This window comes from Micromys minutus, assembly GCF_963924665.1.
Source record: "Micromys minutus genome assembly, chromosome: 21".
NCBI classification, from domain to species: Eukaryota; Metazoa; Chordata; class Mammalia; order Rodentia; family Muridae; genus Micromys; species Micromys minutus.
The window spans coordinates 1,343,942-1,367,782 of NC_137956.1; the positions used below are offsets into that span (position 1 = coordinate 1,343,942).

At 46.3% G+C, this 23,841-nt stretch overlaps 1 protein-coding gene across 5 annotated transcripts in view; it reads right to left on the minus strand.

Moving 5' to 3' along the window:
* Positions 1–1,007: 1,007 nt before the first annotated feature.
* The window catches only part of TLN2 (talin 2), a 402,865-nt gene continuing 380,031 nt past the window's right edge, over positions 1,008–23,841 (minus strand). For all 5 annotated transcript variants that reach the window (XM_080934594.1, XM_080934590.1, XM_080934592.1 and 2 more), the window contains 7 exons: positions 21,090–21,195; positions 19,727–19,851; positions 9,246–9,371; positions 7,498–7,560; positions 7,224–7,406; positions 4,192–4,317; positions 1,008–1,810 (listed from right to left, as the gene is read on the minus strand). In XM_080934594.1, coding sequence (XP_080790720.1) covers positions 1,682–1,810; positions 4,192–4,317; positions 7,224–7,406; positions 7,498–7,560; positions 9,246–9,371; positions 19,727–19,851; positions 21,090–21,195 — 858 coding nt within the window. In that variant the 3' untranslated portion in view covers positions 1,008–1,681. The remainder of the gene's footprint in view (positions 1,811–4,191; positions 4,318–7,223; positions 7,407–7,497; positions 7,561–9,245; positions 9,372–19,726; positions 19,852–21,089; positions 21,196–23,841) is intronic.

Consider the following 23,841-nt stretch of genomic DNA (forward strand, 5'->3'; position numbering starts at 1 on the left):
GGTCCTTCTACCTGTCTGAAGGAATTCCTCTGTGCAGCATCTGTAAGTCTCTACACATCTGGAATGGTGTCAGATTGAATTAGATGTTAGAGCTGCCGCACAGGGTAGAGTCTGGCAAGGTTGAAGGTTGATTCTTTCTGGAGCACCAGTATTTCCTCTTTGGTGGAAATCTGAATCTAAGCGGTGAGTCCAGTATACAATGTGGCATTGGCATCCTATCATTAAGGGGGAGAAAGCCCGCCTTCAGCAGCCACCAGCCTTGAAGATCACATGCCTCTGGTATTATTATTTTTCTTTTGGAGTCGGGGTCTCAGGTAGCCAAGGCTGGTCTGTGATTTAATATGTAGCCCAAGATAATCTGATCCACCTGCCTCTATCTCCCTAGTGCTGGGATGACAGGAGTGTGCCACACATCGAGTTTCTATGACGGGACCAGTGCTCTGTACATGCTAACCAGGCAGACAATCTACCAACTGAGCTACGGTCCCAGGACGCCCCTGTCAAGTCTCCATGAAGTCATTCAAACATGCTTGGTATTAGGCGCTCCCTAACCCCTCATCTCAGGTAGAGGCTCAGCTCAAATGTAAACTCAGGGACCTGTACTGTTCTTTCCAGAAGAGGGCCCCTGGGAGGAAAGGCACGAGGGGACATCTGGAGGGCTGAAAGGGCGGCACCCAAATGATGGGCTGTGAAAACCCTTGCGTGACAAAAAGCAATGCTGGCACACAGGTCCACATTGGCCACCGGGCACATTTAGATTTTGGGAATATTAAGATACATGGTGGGAAATGCCCTCTTGGGATCAAAGGCCAAAGCTCTCCACAAATAATTTTCCTTCTTGAACTTGGACCCTCCTAAGAGCACAGAAACTGAAGATGGGGCTCAAACATGAAGAACCTCCTTCCTAAATGCTACCTGACTCTTCCTCCAGGGGGCGCTGTACTGAGATACATCAGGAACATAGTCTCCCAGTGTGCATCTGCATAAACGGAAACAGCCTTGCAGAGTAAGGAGCCCAGTATTTTATTCCGGCCCCTGCCCACCTAACCCTGACCATTTTCCACAGCTCTGCCCTTTGGATTATGGGAGGGAAAAATAAAATAAAATAACTTCCATTTTTCTGGGCCACGGAATACAAGATGGGTGTAGTTGTACAAGGAGCTTACACACCAAGACAAGAAAAGCGTGCAAACGGGGCAGGGGATCTTCTCCCCCGTGGGTGAATCAGTGCTCCACACTTAGAAGGACCTCTGTGACTCCAGACCCCACTTGGGAGTGTTTCTGGCTTTATTAACAATGTTCACCTGCAGCTCTCTCTAGAGAGAGTATCTGTGTCCATGACCCCATTATTATCACTGTTCTTTCCCGAGTGATTTCACAGGGAGGCCCTGGAGCAGTCTTGGAGGACAGAGGAAAGGTGTCTGAGAACAATGTAATACTGACTTTTCTTTTTGGTAACAGTCCACGAAGTGTGCGTCCCTCTGTCCTGAGATATAGTGGCGTGAGGGAGACGGAGGAGCTGTGGGTGGGACACTGTACCGTGTGAGATCGTGATCATGCATGGTGACAGGACTGAGAGGAGAGCGACTCCAGGTGGAGGGCCAGCAGTGTCCAGGAAGTTCCTGGCTCTGGGGAACACCGCATGTCCAGTTTTCCTGGGGCTCACTGTCGTGGGCGGGTGTTAGCCCTCATCTTCCCGAAGCTCCGTGGGTAGGAATTTGTACTGCTGCTGGCGGATCTGGGCCAGCTTCTTCCTGGCTTCCTCCAGCTCTCGTTCTTTCTTCAGCATTTCCTCCTGGGCTGCAATGATCTGGAAGGAAACAAGAGCAGAACAGATCTGGGGCGTCTGTGGAGGCCTGTCTTCCACAACCCCTCCGATGACGGATGCAGAACATCCTTTTAAAAGAAACCATATGTATTTATGTATGTTGAGGGTATGTGCATGTGCCTTAGCACACATGTGGAGGTCACAGGACAATATGTAGAAGTCAGTTCTCTATTTTCAACATGTGGGTCCCGGGGATGGAGCCAGGGCTCCAGGCCTGCTGCCACACGCCTTACCCTGCAAGCATCTTTTCTGGCTGAGCCATAATACTGGCTCAGGAGCAGCATTCTTAGCTCTGGAAACTATCCGACACCACAGCTTGGTTCTGATACCAATGGACCCAGCTGAGTAGGGGGAAAGAGCTGACTTCTGGGAAGGGACTTAGCAGCAAACTTCTGCATCCACACCAGGCTTGGTGTCTGACTGCACTTGACTTAGATTGTCCCACTGCTTTTGTGGCAAGTCTGGGGAAGTCTTGTATTTACAACGAGGGGTCTAAGGCTGAGAGATGGGTGACCATTAACCTGACTCAGCTGGTAGAAAAGGATGAAGCTCAAGTGTGCAGGAATGTAAAGCTAGGACCCTCAGCCACTAAGTGGCCTTCATATAAAGCTGGCCCTTAGTATCTGTTGGGGATGGATTCCTGAATTCAGAGTCTTAGTCGGCTAAACACCCAAATCTAGGGAAGATCAAGACCTTGATACAAAATGGCATAGTATTTCCATATTACCTACGAATCTCCTCCTGTATTTATTATTTGTTTAGTGAGTATATGCATGGGATACATATATGTACATGTATAGGTACATGTGTGTGTGTATGTGTGTCCGAACATATATGTAGAAGCCAGGGGTCAACTTTGACTGTTACTCCTAAAGGAGCCATCCACCTCATTTCTGGGGTCAGCGTCTCTGACTGTTGTCTGGGACTAGGCTGCCTAGCTAGCAGGCCCCAGGGGTCGGCTGTTTCTCCTCAGCGCTGGTGTTACATATACACACCGTAACTATTTGTTTTTAAATGTGGGATTTGGGGATCAAACTCCGATCTTTATGCTTAGCATGGCAAACTCAACCCTCCAAGCCATCTATCCCTCCAGCTTCCTTTTGCATATTTGGAATAATGTCCAGATGGCTTATAAGACCGAATGTAAAGTGAACAGCATACATGTGGCTGCTGAACTGAATTGTTTAAAGAATGACCGGAAAACCAGCCTTTCTAAAACATTCAGTATGGTCGCAGTTTCCCAGAATATTTTCAAGACTCCATTGGTTGAACCCAATGGACATGAATGAAAGTTGTGGAGAGACGTGGAAAACAAACGCAGCAGTTCATGTTTCTAAATCTGAGAACGGCAGCTGACTGGTACAGTGGCACTAGGTAAGTGTGTTCAAGAAAGTCAAACAAGTTCCCTTCAGTGAACCTTCCAGAATGTCCACTATGTCCACAAATGTATTGACCAGGGTGTGGGATACTAAATGCAGTAGTATTTCCCAAATTCAATTGATCAGGAACTCTTTTATGTGAGACTTCTAAAGGAACAAGTAAAAACAAAACACTTTCTAGTAAAAGACAACAAAAAACAAGCAAACAAACAAAAAAACCCAAAACAAAACAAAAACCAACCAACCAACCTTATCTATAGCTAAAACCTGGTGTATGGTTTGTGAGAGTCCAGGTAGGCTTGGTGCTGCCTGGTGCTGGTAAGAACACAGCCCCATGTAAAACACACACACACACACACACACACACACACACTATTCAAAAGACACAGGCCTGGCTTTCTGGCATTTTCTCTTTACTTCTACACCTGAGAACACAATCCTGCCTACGGCAACCCAAGTCTTCTAACAGTTCTGGACGAGAGAAGGTCCATTCAGCCTGTGGAGGGATTGACAGGGCAGCTATCCCAAACACAAAGACATCACTGCTATACTCTAGGCCACTCCCTGTTCCTTTCTTTATAATAGAATACCTGAATTTTAGCTGGGAACATGACTATCCAGAAAAGAACCTCACATTTCCCATCCCACATGGTGACTAGACATTGACCAATTACCACTGGGAGCAGAAGTGAGGTTTGTAAATTCCAGCTCTTTCTCCTTTCCCTCTTCCTGACAGATGAGACACTGAAGTTGGCGATTAAGCCATCTTGGACCCAGTTGCCAGGGGCAACATTTAAGGAGGGATAATAAAGTGCAGCCCAGGTCTCAAACACAGCAGAAACATCACCTCTTCCTACAAGGCTTACAGCCACTTACATTCAGAAGAGATGGGCTTGCGTCTTGTTTAAGGTCCTGCTTTGTTGAGTGTCTGCTGTAATATAACCCTCATCTTGGCAAGTGCGCATGAGTGTGTTTGCCACTCACCTGAGCAATGCCTCCCACGAACTTGGTTTTCACAACAACATCGTCATCATCAGCTTTGCCAAATGCTGCCTTCTGGGCTGCACGGACAAGATTGTCTGAGGCTCTTTTCACAGCATTTCCTGCCGCCTGGAGAGGGAACAAGGCATGCACAACATCATTAGCAAAAGCCCGAGAGTCTGGCAAGAACAGACATGAAGCTCATGAGACCAAGTCATAACGCAGAAGTCATCTGGAGCCAGGGAGACAGCCAATTCCTCCAACACCTAAACCTAAGTCCAGTTCTTTCCGTGATAAATTAAGATATAGTTCCTGGCTCCCAAAAACCACATTTTAAAAAATGTTTTTATGTGTGTGGATTTGGAGGCAGAGAAGAGCCTCAGACATACCACCTTCTTTCTTTGAGACAGGGTCTCTCAGTGGTCTGAAGTTCATCTTTGTCTTCCCAGCAAACATCAGACACCAGGCTCCGCTTTCTTAGGTGGGCTCTGGGGATCTAGCTCAGGCCCTCGTACTTACAGAGGAGGGTTTACTGATGCTACTCTCTCGGGCTTGAGCACAAGCTTCTGAAGGGGAATTGAAGGCCATGTGATCAGCAGCACATGCTTGTAACAGAAGTATACTCCGGCTGCCTTAGTCTTCAAAGCCACTGCCCCTTGGTCCTAACTGCGTGTGTTTGCATTATGGCTTGGCTTTCTGAGTCTCTGCACGTCATGGCCCCGGCTCACATTCTCTCAGTGTTTGTGAATGCTCTGTGCTGACTTTCTTACAGTACTTGCCATGCCTGGCTCTCTCTGACAGGTACTGCTCTAGGCTGGGTACTAGCAACCCAAGGTGCATAATTAAACTCTTTGTACCTACAGCACCTGGTGCAGAGGCTGCTCAGACTCACTGAAGGTTTCCGGAGGGAGTGAAGGACTATGAGACACGCCAGGGAGCACCCACTCTTGTGTTGGGAGTTTAAGAGCCTTGTAAGGAATGAGACTTTATGGATACAGTGTAAGGCTCAGTCAGGCTTCTGCTCTATAAACAAGAATGGAGCGATTGCTGGAGCACATCTTAGAAACTGTCAATGGAACTCTCCATCTTTTTATTACAGTCTCCTGTCCAGTATAGTTTACTCGAGTGTGTGTGCGCGCGCGTGCATGTGTGCACGCATGGAGGTCAGAAGTTGGCTGCCCAGTGAGAGCTTTCTATTCCTGCCTCCCTCACACTGGGATTATAGGCCCATGCTACTGGGTCTGGCTGTTGCTGGGTGTTGGGACCAAACTCAGATTTTTATACTCGTGTGTGCAAGCACTTTCCCCACTGAGCCATCTACTCAGCCTCTGGTCTACTCTTAACTTCAGGGAGTGTCAGGGCACTGTCTTCTGCAAGGTGAGGTGTGGAATTATCTTTCAGTGGTCATCAAAGCTTCATAATATTTCCAAAGTCTCCTGCCCATTTCTCTCAGAGTCAGAGTTTATGTCTGAGGAACAGCCAGGACTTGGAACTTCCGATCGTCCGCTTCCACCTCCCAAGTACTGTCTCACAGGCTTATACCACCAACCCTGCTTTATGTAGCACTACAGATTAAACCCAAAGCTGGATGTGTGCCAGGAAAGCAATCTGCCAGACAGCCATAGCTCTAGCCCTGGAACCCAGATCTCTCTTAACCGGAGTGTTTTCCTGGGGGCATCTGCCATATGTAGGAGTCCCATATCCAAGAGAAAATAAGAATTTAGAAAAACCACACAAGACTCCTGAGTCTCTACAAATCATCTGGACTTTCTGCCCTTTATGATCTTACTCATGATGCATGTATCAGACACTTTAAAGCAATACAAATGATCTATATAATAACACTTATCACAGTAAAATTCTAGAAAACTGGAAACAAATACAATGTCTGAAGCATGGGGGGAACTGGTATAGTCAGCTGACGTGAAACCATGCAATCACTGAAAACAAGACTCATGAGGAATGGCGCCTCCTCAAGGAAAAACTGCATGGTACGGAATGTCACAGGAAGGCAGATGCATCTCGCTATGAGCACAACCAGACACAAGTACCTCACGTAGATGATGAGAGAAACAGAAAACAAACATCCGATGTTTGGGGCACTGAGAAGGCAGCGCAGTGCTTTTCCCATTTCAAGTGTCTCTTTTATTGTGTTTAAAACAGTCCATATATGTGTGTGTGTGTGTGTGTGTACATATACATATATATGTATGTATGTATGTATGTATGCATGTATGTATGTATTCATACGTGTGTGTGTGTGTGTGTGTGTGTGTGTGCACGCGCATATGTGGAAACCCACATGCCACGTGGAGATCAGAAGACAACTTGTGGGAGTCAGTTCTCTGCTACTATGTAGATTCTACAGATCTAACTCAGGGCATCAGGCTTGGCAGCAAGCACCTTTACTTGAGTCACACTTACAGCTCCCAAAGAGTTTTATAATTAAATCAATCAGACCAATGTATATGTATGGGGAAGGACTTGACTGTTATATACATGCTTTCTGGGTTCTGGGTAGGAAACCTCAGCAACTTTCTTAAATCCCCTCTGTGCTCTCTCTCCTTGCTGGAGCAAATCCTACCCAAGGGCTTCCTCTGAATCAGGTGCCAAGATGAAGATGGAATACCCAAGATGCTCACAGCCAAGACACCGAAAAACAGAGGCAGAGGGGCCGTGTGACAGGAATCCTAAGAGTGGTCAGGCCAGGGGCTCTGGCAGGACAGAAGAGGGAGTCAGGAAACGTTTCAGTCACAGAAGACAAACAGGAGCTTGCTGGATTGGGCTGGTGGGAGGCCAGACCATTCCAGGTGAGTGATGGTCCACAGGCACCAGCCCAGAAGGCCCAGGTGCTGTGTGGATGTGGTGGGCAGTGGTTGTGGGATGCACGGATGCAGACGGCAGATGAGGCTGGTGAGACAGAGCTGGCTGATGGAAAGCCTGGTGGGTCATGCCAAGGAAGTGAGACGGTCCCCTTCGGCGACACTTACCCGCTCCAGCAGGAGTATTTTCCTACCAGCATCAGTGACTATTACCTGTAGCCGCTTCATGGCCTCTGAGTCCTGGTCGGCCTTCACCTTGCAGGCCACCAGCAGCTGAGCGGTTGAAGCTGCGACCTGCTTGGCAGATGAGATGAGCTTTTCTTCACTGGCATGTCCCTGAACAGAGGCATTGGCTGCCTCACAGAGACTGCTGGTTGCTGCTGCCACCATCCGGGCCTGAGGACAGTCAACAGGAAAGTGACCCAAGGCCCAAACCTCCCTGAAGGATATCCCCAAAGCAAAGGAAGAGGAAATGTAGGTGACTCACGGCAGAGATCAGCCCCTGTGACCACTGTCCATCATCAGCAGCGTTGGCAGGGATGGAGCCCACCTGGTGAACAGAGGAGGGAAGTTAGCAATGAGCAAGGTGAGCTGCAGCCAACCCAGATCCTTCTATGCCCATAACTAGCCATATAGTACTGTCTGGTCACCTTTATCAGTAACACTGACTTGGAATGGACCAATCAGTCCTTTCACGTGATCCCAGCTCAGATCCACTGGGTAGTATTAACTGGTCCTATATACTCTAAGTGGCTCCCGTTTAGCTGTTGGGTACCACATTTCTAGGAAATGATGGTTTGGTCTATCTCTGATGCTGACTTCCTCTGTTGACCTTTCCTTCGTTATAAACACCAAGGTTCCCCCCACTTCAAGGCTCAAGGGCATTTAAACCTCTCCTGCTCCCACCTTGAAAGCCATGTGGTGGGATTTTGGCAGAAGACATGTAAAGTATCTCCTCTTCAAATGAGGGCAGACTGTGTCTTAAGGAAATACATTTTCTCTGTAGAGGGGACAAAGGGGCTTGGAGGAAGAATCATCTCTGCTTCTGCTTAGAAATCATAGCAAATGAAATGTATTTTTCCAGATCTAGAAGGTGTTGTTGCAGAAAAGAGATGAGAACATCAATCTGGAAACCTGACTGAGGATCCGTCAACAATTGCAGATATTCCTACTCTCATATATTCCTAAAGCTCCTCCCAGATCATCCAAACCAAGTCCCATGGAGGACAGGAAACTACATTCAAGGTAGAGTCTCTGGTATATAGCACTCTGTTCAGCATACAGATCTTTTACTATGGTTAAAGGAAGCTAAATGCTTCAGTGATCAATCTTTTGTCTCTACAGGCTGTCCAGATAACATGAACTTAATGGAAACACATAGTAGGTTGAACATGAGGCAGGACCTACAGAGACTCAGTGAGAAGCCCAATGGTCAGCCCTCATGCTTGGGTGGGAAGATGTATACCCAATGATTTTGAGTGACATACCACATGATGGTTTAGGAAGAAGAGCAAGCATGTAATTCAGACTAAGTAGCATATAACTTCCTGGTAGAAACTGAACCACCGCTGGTCAAGCTTCTTGTCTGTTCTCTCAAACTCAACCCAACTCTTTGCATACAAACAGAATAGGCCTCACAACACACACACACACACACACACACACACACACGACTGAATCCTCCTCAACTCTCAGCTAGATCCAGTCTGGATTGCCTGGTCCCATGTATGGGACCAACAGGACCCATCACATCTTTTAAATGTTGAAAAGCTTTTACGCAGGCGGACTGGGCTAAGTACGATGGAGTCGACTGCGGGAATCTCAGATTTAAGTCTAGATGGCTTTGTGAGCCACAGGCTCAGCAAGGCACTAACTGGCAAGCTGACCAGCATTTACCCAATGGTCCTAAACCAAGTGTCGGGAGGCACCTGGTGCAGGGACAAGGAATTATAGAGCCTCTGACTATGGCACTTACCAGGAAACGCTGACAGTTTACCCAGCCTGACTTTCAGTGGGACTAAGTGTCCCTTCATGGAGTGGGATGTTTTTTTTTTTAATGAGGAGCAGATGAGAGACCTAGGAGCTGAAGCTTTCACTCAGCTGATGGAACTGAAGCCATTTTCAGCCGTGGGGGAAAGACATGCATTTCTTTTCCAAACCGAACGTTTCTCCTCTATCCCTCAGTGGCTTTCCCTCCATGGATGCTCTGTGGCTTAGCTAGCCATGGTGACCCACCTTGCCTTGGGCCACCAGCTCCCTCTGGGCTGCTGAGGCTGATTTGACCAGGGCACTTGTGGCAGCAGCAATGGATTTAGCAGCTTCTAAGATCTGTTCTTCAAAATCCAGGGTCTCGTCTGCTTGCTATAAGGAAAAGAAAGCCAAGTCATACTCGATGTACAGCCACGAGGGGTTCTTTCTGCCAAGCTACTTACTGCTTGATCACCTGGCTCTTCAGGCACCTACTGCTTTTTGCTGACAAGCCACACCCAGGGTTAGGAGGCCTCTCCATTGTGGCCTCCCCTCCCCCTCCACTAGAAAGTAAAAGCTGTTAGTGGTGACATTCTACACACGTTTTAAATCAGAAATGTCTGAGACAAAGTACTTTTCCAAACCACAGTCTTTAAAATTCACTGTGAGCGAGACACTCTGAAGGCTCCAGAAATAAACAGTGCAACTCAAAGTAATCAACTATCAAAATAAAATTTAAAACAACAACAACAAAATGGGCAGTGACATATTTGGCCAGAATGCCAAACTCAAAAATGGTCTTGAAAATAAGAGATGTTTACTAGTCTATAAAGCCTCATTTCACGTGGGCAAAAGCAAAAGTAACTCAGGATAGTTCTGTGGTTGAGTTTTATGTCAATCACATGGCACCTGGGAGTGGAGAGAAAACACAGTAGCTTCAAGGTAGCCCTTGTTCAGTTACCCCAATGCCCAAGCAGGGCTCTGCCTCAGGAAGAGCCCTGGACACCCCTGTGCAGATGCACCAGAGGCAGATGGTCGTTCACCACCACCACCACCACCACCATAACCACCACCACCACATCCCCTGGTGCCAAACACACCAGGAAGTTGGGAAACTTTGGGGGAAACCGGGCAGGTGTAAAGATGGTGGTCCGGGATGGGGAGGATGGAGCACACAGCGGCAGAACCGAGGAGCTCCTGTGGTCTACTGGGTTTCACATTCTGTGTGTCTCCAGGTCAATTTGGTTTGATTATTCATAACTATTGAAGACGTTAGGCATTAGGAGATAGTGGATGGGCACAACTTCTCTTTGTATGAGTATTAAAATCAGAGTCAAATTCACTCCATAAAAAATCTTAGCTATATAATTCAGAGCCATTAAGTATGTTCACATATTGAGTACCATCAGGACATTTTTGAAGACCTACTGTCTGGCCAACCATTTTGCTGCATATTCTGTGTTAATGCTCTCTTACACACAAATGAATTACTGAAATTATCTTTATGTATTTTTAAGATGAGAAGACCTAGGTTTAGCAAGAACTGAACATAGGATGCCCAATGGTGTCAGAGAGATTAAGGCAGCACAGCTTCAAGGTCAAACATGGTGGGCCTAAGGTCATGTGGCTGCATGAAGAATCTGAACCACAATATAAATCCACATCTTTCTGAATTTAAAATTATGCAGATCAGGCTATCCCCAAGGGCACCATGGGAAATGACTTTGTACCATATATTCACAACCAGCCTGCAAATCGGCTGTTGACTTTAATCAGGATGGTTACAGATCTTCCTTAGATCCCTACCCCCACGTTTTCCTCTTTCTCCGCCTGTGTGTGCGTTTGTGTGTAAGGCAGCAAACAACCTTGGGTGTCACACTTGGGTAGGGGCCCCACCTCGTTTTGTTGAGGCAGGCTCTCTCACTGACCTGGGGTTTGTCAGTTTGGCTGAGCTGGCCAGCAAGTACCAAGAATCGTCCTGCCTCTACTTCCCCACTGCTAGGATTACAACTATGTACCACAGTACCCAGCCCCCTCCCCCTTTTTAATGTGGGATCTGGGGGTCGAACTCTGGCTCTCTTGCTCAAAGGGTGTTTAGGATAGGAAGGGGCTCAGCTTTGAGGGCTCATTCTGGGTTAGAAGAGTCTAGGACATGTGTCTGAAATATAAAAATGACTTATAGGACACTGGCATAAAATGTGCTCATATGCATAGGTCCCATATGCGTGGCATCGGGTTTATATAGAGATGCGGAAATACACATGAATATATATGTTGTATATATTCACTCAATGACCTGGAGATTTTTTTCTGGAAATTCCTTCTGCAAAAGAAAGTGAATCTTTAACAGATTAAGCCATCAGGGGATTCACCAAAGGGGCAACTTCCTCATTCTGCTGACGAGGCACTAAAAGCCTAGGCTAGCTCGCCACATTTCCCAGACTCTTGCTTCAAGAGGCCTCAGAGCCCAAGCCCATGTTACAGCAGTAGAATGCCCATCATTCAGTTCTGATCGAAGCCTCATGAAAATGGAGTTTCCTTATAATTCACTGCCTATAGGGATCTTTGTCACTACTGATCAGAAGGCCTTCTCCTCTGCAGGATTTTAATCTTTACATTTTCTAAAATCACACACATAACTGTCTAACTTGGAAGTATTTTTGGCACCCACAAAATTTTCTATGACGACCATTTTGATGTTTTATTTTCCCTGGACTTGAAATCAGACCCAGTATACAGTCATATCTTCAGGAGCTCCCATTCTGATACAAAGTGCTCCCCCAACCCCCAAAGGCAGCTGCTGTATGCCCTGGCCTAGATTGCTATTTCCCTCTGAGCCAAGGTTATCCTGGGAGGACACACCCACTGTAACCCCATGGACCAGCCATCCTCTAGCTTCCTGGACGATGGGACCTTCTGCAGTGGGTAGCCCTGCTGAAGGCACAGCACTGGCCTGTGGTGTGTCTACAGCTCTGGTGCCTACCAGCTGGCAGGAGAGACTTGAGGTAGGTACAGTAGGATAGTAAGAAGCGGCGGTGTGGTAAAGAGAGGTTTAGTCTCTGAGGAGCTATCCTGTATAAAAAGAATCACAACCTACATGTAGGGTGTCCCCGCAGGGCTGGGGTGGAGGCAGCGGTGGAGAGCCGTGGCCGAGGACCACCAGTACGGAATCTGCAGAGCAGGCACCATGATTCCTCACACAAAGCTCTCATTCCTGTCTTCTCTCCAGGAAGGCTGAGGTGTCACTTTCCTTTTTGAGGCCTTTTGCTGACCTGAGCCAGGACAGTCCAACCTGCCTCTAGATTCAGGAAACTGAGGACTCTGACATGCTTACTCCTGAGATATTTTCCCCAACAGCTGGTCTTAAACATGCCCTTGAAGAGCATGGCTGGGGTTGGTGACAAAGGTAACAGAGCTTGCTGCCAAGCCTGGTGACTTGAGTGTGATCCCTGGAAGCCAGATGATGGAAGAGGAACCAACTCCTTAGAGCTGCAGCGCACCCTGAACCCCAGAACTGAGTAAAGAAGTTTGATCTGGAGCAAAAGAGCATGAATAAGGCATGCATAGCACACGGCTGCTTATGATTTTATGATTACTGGCACGAAGGGAAGGCAACGGCCTTGAGAAGCCATGAGCTCTCTAGATAGTCCTGCAGAGTCACACATAGACCTGGACAAAGACGCAACACACATTGTGCCTCGGTAGGTGTGGGTGAGGCTCAGGAATTTTTGTTTCTGAGAGAGGGGGTTAGGAACTACTCTGTAGAAAACATAGGCCAGTTAACTTCATCCCACCCTCCTGTGATCTGCTCGAGGCTTTATTCAGCTTGTTTCCTTTTTACTAAACACAGCAGAAGAGCACAGGCGATAACAATACAAGTGAGGGCTAGGGGTATAGCTAGGATATATAGTGTAGCTAGTATATACAGGGTATAGGGGTATAGCACATAGCATGTGCACGGCCCTGGATCCGATCCTCAGCACTGCAGAAGCTGGGTGAGGCACTATGGTGGTATAATCCTAGCATGTGGAGGGTCAGAAGTTCAAGGCCATCTTCAGCTATATGGAGAAATAGAGGCCAGTCTAGGTTACATGAGACCTGTTTCTGACATCTAGCCATAGGCACACAGACATCTGTAAACATGGCCATTTTATCAAAAGCGCTTACTTAAACTGGTTCTGTGACGATGGTTACAGATAGAAAGTACCACCTAATGAAGCTGGTCACTGATTCTCTCATTCTTGGGTGCCATGTCCCTTTCTCCAGTATCCTAGAGTAGAAAGGCTGGGTCACTGCTAGCTCCTTGCCCTGGCTTTCCTGGGTTGTCTGCCTGTCTATAGCTGAAGATGGGGTTGTCCTTACCTGGGCTGTGTGACAGCTTCAAGAGAGCTTCAAATAACCTTCAGTGACATTTTCCTGTTACTGGCTATCTCCAGGGACCATCTAAAGTTGGAGAACTGCCAGGCAACACTGAACTTGGAACTGGTTTCTTGCCAGACCACTTCCATATTCGGAGCAAACCTGAGCGCCCCCCCCCCCCCACTGCTCCGATACATCTCGCATTTCAGAAGCTCAGGTCCCACTGGGCAAGGAAAGGGGGAACAGGGTGAGCAGAAAAGCTTTGTGTGTTTTTATCTTATGCATCAGTCTTTTGGGAATTTTAAGAACTTATTTTTGTAGTGTCAGGATGCTGGAAGTAATTCTTCTACGTAAAACACGAACAGCACACAGAACACACTCAAGAACGAGTTACAACTATATTCACCATCATTTCTTGTACTGGGATTGAACTTTACCACTGAGCTACATTTCCAGGTTTCACATGTTTTAAAAGTTGCTTTTTAGGTTTACACAACACAAGTCTATTTGGAACCCAGGTTACACACAAAGGACAAAGCAAGCTTTGAGGGACACATGTAGACAGGTACTGTTTTTAGCTTGTCCCTTAGCACTGGCCCAGGCAGCAGGTAACTCAGACACTGGTCATTGTTCCATACTGGCTACCACACCCCTCCCAGGTCTGCACCACCCTTTCATGGGTAGCAGTTCATCAATTTTCTTTGGTCTCTTAGTCATGTCTCCATCTCATATTAAAATTTTTCTAAGATGTTTACAGAAATAAGCAGGAAGGGAATTCTCTCTATCACCCTCAGGAGTCCTGCCTCCTTGCTCCTGTCTTTAGTGACCTACCCACATTCCTTAGTGTCCCCTGGGCAAGTGTGGACAGGGAGGCCATTTGGCTTCATAGTCCTTCTTCTCACCAATTTGTGAATTATGCTCCTGAGACCCTTTACCCAGGAATAGCTCTGACTTCTGGCCTCAGTCTTAGAAAGTGTCCCCCCCCCCCCCCAGTTTTCCTTGAAACAGAATCTAAAGTATCTCAGGCTAGCCTCTAATTACGTATGTAGAAGATGGCCTCAAACAAGATCCTCTTGTCTCTTGGATTAGAGTTTGTGGGTGCTGGAGACTGAACCCAGAACCTCATGTATGTTAGGCAAGTACTCTATCAAGTGAGCTATATCTCTAGTCCATACAGACCAAACTTTTAAAAATTATTATCATTACTGTGTATGTACACATGTATGCGGATACACATGTGGAGGTTAGAGGCCAGCTTTCTCTCCCTTCTGAGAGATCTGGGGATCGAACTCAACTTGCTAGGCTTGTGCAGCAGACACTTTCACCTCAGCAGCCCAGACCCTTCTCTGCACAAGTAGCTACGTGTGCCAAAGAGTTACTCAAGCTATTTGTCACCCATCCACCAGTCTGTAGCTTACAGAATAACCACCGCTAAAACAAGGTCACATTAAGTCAGCAGCTCAGTGGATTTTTAAAAAAGTGTAAACATGTTTCATATAATTTAAATGTCCTCAAGGGAAAAAAGGCCAATACCCAGGACTCCTACAACATGCAGGAGGTCGTTTGTGACAGCTGGATGTCTTAGGGCAACAGGCAGCCATGTTTTTCCTTTCTTGTGCTGAACCTGGCTGCTAGTGGCTTGCTTCTGGTTTTGACTTGAGAGATGCTTTGGGGAATAGTTGATATCTTGGGAATATTTTTTTCCACAGAATACTTCTGCCTGCCACCCATCACTACTCTTCACCTATGGTGGCTTCTATACACTTCCACGGTCCCTTTCCGACAACCTCAGTAAACTACTCTCCTGCCCCTGGGAGGTAAGAGGTCTCCATCATCCAGTTCAGTAGTGCCGTTAAGAGTTCCTTTCTCCTAAGGCAAAACCAACAATGGCTGGGAGCATAGCCATGCTATTTCCAGAAAAGTACTTATAAGCTCTGGGCTAGAGAGCTCAGAACTAAATCACATATAGTTCACACACTCATTTATGGGAAGAAGTCGAAGCAGCCGGAGAAGGCTGATATATCCCGAAGGAATGCTTTCTGGGTCATAGCCCTTCCTGCTGCAGCCAATTAGAGTATGTGTTTACTTTCTGACTGTTGGGTTCTTCTAAATATTATCAACCTGTGTGCAGAAGTTCACCTACAACAGAAAACTCAACAGACAGAGCCATCCAGATAACATTCTCTTCAACAGACATATTTAAGGTTTGTGTAAAGCCTAGTGACTGAGCCATCCATGAAGTGAGCACAGTTAACCACGGTTAAGATTTATTACTAGAAGTGGAAATTATAGATAGTGTCTAATTTTTTTTGTATTGAAAACTTGATTGTGAAATTTAATCTGTGAGAATATTTTGAAAGTCATCAGGAAGAAATATCTAGATCAATGTGTTTGCCAGTTACAATCCTAACCTTTGTCCTATATCAAAGGCATGGTTTGGAATCTTCCATTTTTCCTCCTGAACACTTTTCTTAAGGATTCCTAACTGTATACAACTAAGCTATAGAGAATACCTTACGCCTTCGGGAACTACAATTCTTTTGTATAACTGATAATGAAGTATCAGTTTCTTGTGGTTTGAAGCAAAACATCCGCAATAAGTTCATGTGTTTGAACGTTTGATCCTCGGCTGGCAGCGCCATCTGGCAAAGGAAGCTTTGGGAGGTGAAGCCTCACTGGAGTAAAGACTGGCCTTTGAGGTTTTACGGCCTGGCTCCATTTGCTCTCCTCTCTCTCTGCTTCCTGACTGCCAGGCCTTTTGGGTGGGGCATTCTGTCACAACAGAAAAGTTAACTAAGAACCAGTCATAAAGGCTACATGAAGAAATGAAATGAAGCAAAGCCACCTATGCACTCTGTCATCTAAACCTATTTGCAACTGTTTAATATAGTCTTTCCTGTTGCCTTCTAAACTTTGTTAGGACCCCCGGAGACAGGGCAAGACACTGTAGGAATATGCTTGATATATAGTTGGATTAAATAACAACCTAATATATCAAACATATCACACAGAGGCCTGCAGAAAAGGCATCCAGGTTTGACTGAACTTGAGAATAGGTATAGTTCTGAAGGCTACGGCTGCAGGGGTCACCTCTGCGGCACCCCCCCCCCTTCGAGCACAGGCATGTCTGTAGGGGTGGCCATTAGCACCAATGGTGGCATATGCCAGAGCCCTTTCCCCAGATGAAAGGGGAGTCTGTGCATCTGTCTGTCACTCATGTCTGAGAGACTACAGGTAAAGGGAGATGCTTCCCTGGTTAGGGCCCAAGGGTGGCCTACACAGACCATCTTCAGATGCTGTAGACTAGTCTCCCTTTAAAACAGGTAACCTGAGAACCAGGGACTCAAAGTAGCTGGAAGTCATCTTCCTCCCTCCCCAAACTACCTCAAAGCAGCACAGCTCTGCCTGGATGGAGGACTTCCTCATTCATGTGTGAGGAGGGGGCGTAGCCACAGTTACAATGGGAGGGACGCAGGAGCAACCGCCATATAAGGGCACTCCGAGGACTTTTATAGGAGAGAAGAAAAGTAACCTCAAAATATTGCTTGGTTTTGTTGTTCAGTAATTGTTTTTAAGCTGAGGAAAAGTTCTTTTGTAACAGTAAGGAGGATATTATACACTGTGGAATATTATACATTGTTTCCCACAGTGAATGGAAAACTTGCATGCTTTGGGGTGATAAGATTCTTTGATAATGTTTAATTGTGTAATCATAAGGGGTCCTCACAGGCCTCCCCCAGCCTCCAGCCCTTATTTTCAGCGTGTGTGGTTTTCAAACACTGTTTTCCGTAACTGTAAAACGCAGGGCCTGTGGATCCCTGATCCCATTTCAAGTCTCAGACACCGCCCGTCTCCTTTATTCCCAATCTTTATTACATGTAGCTCTAACTGCGGATGCCTCCACGCTGTCATTCCCCCCCTTCAACTCACGCCAGGAGCATTTTCACGCTGTGCAGTCTGGCAACCATTACTCTTCATCACCACAACAGCCTCATCCCTTCCCTTCAAGACCCAACTTCTCACTGCTATCAACAAAGCTTCTAGGAACACCCCCTCTCACCTATGTCTGGGGTTGGTTCTCCTCGGGAAAGGAACTGGAGACAAGTCTAAGAGCACAAGACACTCTAAGGTGCAATGGTCCTGAAGGACTACAGCCATTTTCTCTGCCAGTGGGGGCAGGGGTACAATGTACAGAAGCTGCCACCCCAGTTCTGTGTTCCCTCCCTACTCAATCACATGGTCTGACTGTCCTGAGGTCAGGACCAGGTAAGTAGTTAGGACACTGTGTCCTGACTGAGTCTTGTGTTTACTGGCCTGTCACCCACCCTCCTACCCCACTAGGGATCCATCAAAGACCGTATCTTTTACACGCGTTTCAAAGATGGAAAGATGAAGGTGTCAGAAAGCATGTCTGGTCACAGTGACAGTGACAAGGGTGATGGCCTTACCATTTACTAGTCAGACCCCATGTTCTTAAGTTATCGACTTAAGTTTTAATAACAACCCTGCAGGATGAAGGAGATTCTAGTAGTCTGTTTTCTAAATCAAGAATGTTCACACAAATGAGCAACCAGACAGAGAAAGATGGACAAGAGCTCAGGGGGCCTGGGGAAGGATGGGTGGGGGCCAGGGGATGCTGGAAGGCAGTGGAGTGTGGGTGTTAATTGAGCAGCAGACCCCATTCACAGGTGCCACCCGACCAATACATGGAGCTGTCCCCTGTGGAAGGGCCTCTTGGGATAGACTAGACCAGCATAAGACACACAAATTAAGCTGCAAACCTCAAAACCTTAATTTTAAGACCCAGTTTTAAAGTATATGTCTCAAGTGCTGTTAACTCAACTCGAAAAGCAGGAAAAAAAAAAAAAAAAAAAACCCACAACACCCCCAACCTTAAAAATGTAGTTGTCTCTAACTGACTCTCAGATCTTAAACTCCAACAGTATCAAATGATCCAAGAGCCCCAGGGTGCCAGGAGTGAACCCCAGCAAACACAAAAGTCAGAGGTCAAAAATCTCAAATTCCACCTTGATGAGGAAAATCTGCAATGTGTCTGCCGAGGCCAATGCTTAGGAGGTAGGTCTGCAGCCTTGAAGGCTTTAAGAAATATCCACTTAATCCGTTCATCAGCCCCCTGCCTACTGTAGACCGTCTCCTCCTGGACATTGCTTTGGCACCAGTTGGTGTGTTTCAGCCCTCAGATGCTATCTTCCAGTCTAACAAACAAACAAGGTAGAATTTTAGGCAGTATTAAACTGGGGGTCCAGCTTTTTTGGGGAGGGTGCAAATAGCCAGATTTCATTTCCTAATGTGTGCGTGTTTCTGGGAAGTGAACTATAGATACCTACAGAGACTTGCACAGACAGGAAGAAAATGACTCCTCCTTCTATCACCTTCCTCAAGATGGCCGGTGTGGGGTGGGAACTGCAGCTGCTTACTAAGGCTGAGCCTGACCCTCGAACACTGGCCCGCTCCTGCTGCCCCATAGAAAACAATCTCTTTCTTTGGTCACTTCTCTTATGAAAAATACACTAGCCAGCCACGGGCTCCTGTACGCTCGGAAACAGTCTAGTACTGGGTTTCTCGTGAGATGTCCATTATTCTCTATCTGTGTGTGTGCACGAACAACGTGGAAGCCAGACGCCCATGCCAAGTATTCCTCAATAGCTTCTCTACATATACATATCCTATATATTTGATTTATTTTTAATTGTGTGTCTGTGTGTGTCTACATGTGTATGTCATGTGAGTGGGGTACCCATGGAGTCAGAAAGAAAGTGGGACCCCTTGAAGATGGTGTTACAGATGGATGGGAACCAGCTGTTGTGGGAACTAAGAATTAAACTTGGGTCCTCTAGAACAACAAAAGCAAGTGCTCTTAACTGAGCCTTCTTTCTACCCACTCCAACAGCTTTTTCGGTATTTCCTCAGAGCTGGAATCACAGGCACACCACCATGTATGCTTTTCACGCGGTTGCTGGGACACCCATACTCAGTCTTTATGCCTTCCCCGGTTAGCACCTTACTGACTGAGTCATTTGTCCTGGCCTGTTGTTTCCAAGGAAACAAGATACTCAGTATTGTCATTTCTGTATCAAAGTGCAACAGACACAGGTGAAGTGAAGGCTGTCAATCTCCCATCTACTAACATCCACAAATGACATGTGGATGCTCTGTTTCTCCTCGGAATAACCAGATGTACTTTTCTTGGCAGTTAACCTAACCCGCTTCCCCCTTCCCCACTCTCTGTAAAATGATGCTGGGCAGGCAGGACAGGTTTGTTGCTTCCTGTGGGATGATGGGGAGGGAGGAAAACTCTCTGTGACATGCTTAGCCCCATGCACAATCACCGAACGCAGGGAGACAAGTAACTAGCGGTGGACACTCACCTTTGGCTTTGCTCTTGGCTTCAGTTGCTCTAACTTCTTGGCAGCGGCTTCAATGGACGCCGCAGCTCCCAGTAACTCGGTTTCTGCAATGACGGTTGGGTCTTCTGGATCCACCCACTCTGTTCCTAAAATCAGTCCCAGGAGAGTCATTCTTTGTAGGTGCAGACATGAGGGTACTGGTGTGATCACAAACACAAGCTAAAAATGCATTTGGATGGCCTATGAGCCTACTCTCTCACACCTACCTAGATCTCCAACATCTGGATGTAGGGATAAGGGCTGCACATCTGCTTTTCTAAACCAGCTACATGTATACAGCCCTAGCCATAGAAATGGCCATCAGTGGCAGCTTCAACGTTCCATGCCTGAGACTCTAGGGCATAGAATTTTGACATTCTCTCTTCAGGAAACACGTGACAGAGAGAGGGAGAGAGAGAAGGAGGTACGGGGGCGGGGGGAGACCCCCTTGGTGAATAAATTGTATCTGTGTAAGCAATAAAGACGGCCAAAATGGTATACACAGTGCTATTCCCTATACGTCAGAATAGGATTATCACTATTACCAGTTACTAATAAAATACTTATTTTACATGTATGGATGTTCTGATTGCATGTATGGTTGTTTACCATCTGCATGCCTGATGCCTGTAGAGGCTAGAAGACGGCACTGGATCCCCTGGAACTAGAGTTACAGATGGTAGTGAGCTGTCACATGGGTGCTGAGAATCAAAGCCAGGTCATCTCTAAGAGCAATAAGCTCTTAACCTCTGAGACATCACTGCAGCCCCTAATTACTTTTTGGGGGGCGGTATGCCTAGACATTGGAACTAGGCATGTGCTAGGCCAGTACCGTTTTCTACATCTAGCTCACCTCCCTCCCTTTGTTTTTCAGATAGGGTCTTGCAAAGTTGTCCAACATGGCCTTCAATTTCCTTGCTCTGTAGCCCACTCAGGGCTCAGACTTGCACTTGTGGTGCCTGAGGCTCTGAGCATCTGGGAGGACAGGCCTGTGGTCTTGAGGCCTGGCTAAGGAGCTTATTGTCCAAGTGACAATAAACAACAGTAGCTCCTTGGATACTAATGCAGCTAAAAGTAACCGGTGAGACTCCGGAGAAGGGGAGTTTGGATGGACTATTCTACTCAGATAGAGACATTCCATACAAAGACCAAAAAATTCCTTTTACTTTAAACATTAAAAAAATCTGTGCCCTCTATTCCCACTACCCTCCTGCATGCTCCTGTCTCGCTGCTGAGCTAGCACAGTGCTGCAGGCAGACACAGGCCCTGGCCTAGCACAGTGCTGCAGGCGGACACAGGCCCTGGCCTAGCACAGTGCTGCAGGCGGACACAGGCCCTGGCCTACCTTTCATGGCTTCCGCAGCCTGGATGAGCTCTGTCACAGCACCTGCCACTCTCTTGGAGAAAGCAGCCAGCTGATGCTTGAGTTCTGGGGTTGGCTTTTGAAGGATCTGTGGGTGGAAAACATGTCAGGTGCATGAGAAGGGAGGCTGCTTGGTGGGGGCACACTCCTCTTGGTGGGAAGGGACAACTTTGTGAGGGATGTCAAACTGTGGAGAGATGACAGACTAACCTAATCAGAGTTGGAAATCAGGGTCCCTTTGACACAGCAACAATCAGAAGGGAGAGCCCTACCTGGCCTTCAGTTCTTTTGTTTTTAGGCAAAATAAATACACAAATGTAAAAACTCCATGTGAGAACATAAGTCTCAGGCTATAAGGGTCACCTTGGCCTTGAGACAAAGCAAACACAGAACCAGAGAAAACTGGGATAGAGGCAGCGTTGCAGGCAAAATCCCCACATAAATAACAGCTAACTGTCCAGAAAAGTCATTGCAGGGCTGACAACCCAGTTCTAAGATTCTGACCACAACTCTGTCCTGTAAGATATTGTCTCCATATACTTTCTGTGATCTAGTTTAAAGTTAAAAATCAGAAAAAACAAAACCTATTTTATTACTTTATTTGAGACAGGGCATCTTTATGTAGCCCTGGCTTATCCTATAAAGGTATTGCAGGCTTTGAACTCATGGAGATCCGCCTGCCTCTGTCTCCCAAGTGCTGGCATTAAAGGGGTGTCCCACCATACTTGGCCCCACTTATGGATTGTGTACATGCTCTCGAGTGTACACACATGAAGGGACAGAACTCAGGTTGTCTGGCCTGGTGACAAGTGCCTTTATCTGTAGTGCCCTTTCACCAACTCCAAGGGCTTCAGGGTTTTGTTTTTTGTTTTTTTAAGGTGGGTATTTTAGAAAGGTATCAGAACTGCCAACCAGCAATACAGTGTGAACTCGGGTGAGCTCTCCTTGCATTCCTTCTAAACTGGAACTAAGAAATGAGACGGACCCCTTAGCATCTTCCCTTAAGGACTTAGAGCCAGAAGTGTATCTTCCCAGCCCTTCCTCAGCCTGAGATTCTCCTCTAACACCGTTTTCTGTTTTTCTTCCCCATGTCACAATGGAAGACCTCCAGACTCTTTAAGATGGGTAGGAGATCACGCCTGCAGCGTCTGTACATGTCTTGGGGCCTCAGAGCCGAGGTGCATGTTTATATACGTACATAGTGAAATACCAGTATAGAAAAATGAACCAATGATGAATGAAAAATAGACTGACACACTAGCCAGACAATCTCGGTGTGACAGTGTCCCAGCCCTGGGAAGGTTAAAGGAAGAGCTATTTTTATTTTTCTAACAAGGCCATCTGACCAAGCATGTCCTCTGGAATCAGTGGACTTGTGTAACTCTGAAACTAACTATCTGCTTTCTAAGCCTTGCCTCAATTTACTTACCTGTTAATGAGTGTAGTGGTCCTGTCCCTGCAGAGGTGTGGTGTGTTTATACAAATGAATAATACAAAGAACCCTCATAGCACTGCTTAGGCACAGTCTTGATACCGGGATTAAAAACAAAAAATTCCCAAGTGGTTCTTAAGTACCATTTTGTCTAATTTGTCTCTAAGGTCACTAGGCTGTGACCTGCTACCAACCCACAGACATTGTTCAATTATTTCTTTGTTGTGAGCAAAAGATCATTAATGTGTATTAAAAGTACAGTAGGGTTATTTATGCTTTAGTGGTGAAAGACTGGTTTTCCTCCTAAGATAAAGAGTACAGTAAGAAGACTGGAGGGATAGCTCAGTGGTTAAGAGCTTATTGCTCTTGCAGAGGACCTGGGTGTGTTTCCCAGCATCCATATGATGGCTCACAACCATCTGCAACTCCAGTTCCAGGGTATTTGATGCCCTCTTCTGCCCTCCATAGGCATTGCATGAATGTGGTACAAACACATAAAATAAAAACTAAATAAACATTCTAAAAAATAAGTAAGGAGGCCTTTTCTTACACTTCCATCCACATTGAAACTGAATTCTTAGCTAGTATAGTAAGGCAAGCAAAACAAATGATCCACACAGAAAGAGCTGTTTTTATCACCAGATGAACATTAATATAGAAAGCTCTAAGACAGCTGTAAAACAGCCCCCAAAACAAAGTCCTTCCACAACTGGTAAGTGAGTTAGGAAGACAGGGCATAAAAACAACATAAATACATTAATTATATTTCTACACACTGGCAATGAAAAGTAGGAGTAGTATGAATAATAAAAATATTCTAAACTCATATTAAGTAAGCACACCAAAATCCAATTAATTATGTACTGCAAATAAATGAATTTTATTGTATGTAAATTATATCTTAATAGGACTGTTTAGTGTGTGTGTGTATGTCTGTGTGTGTCTGTGTGTGTGTATGTCTGTGTGTGTGTCTGTGTGTGTGGGATGGTACTAGGAATGGAACACTTCACAAGTCAGACAGTGATCATGGTATTCAAAGTGAGAGCTAACAGGAAGTAGGACACAATCCCAAAGTGACATATGACCTGGGAGAGCAGAGGCAGTCAGCCCTCCTCACCGTTACTGCCAGCTCACCCTCAAGGCTCACCGTCTAGGTTGTGAAAGATGCGTTTTTACTTTTATTAAGTCTCACTGTCAATTTCTCCCTTGAACTCTGTAATACACAATCTCATCTCCCTGGCTCCATCCATAGGCCATGAGAGTAAGAAGCCACATCCTGGAGAAACCGTGGAGCGTGTATCT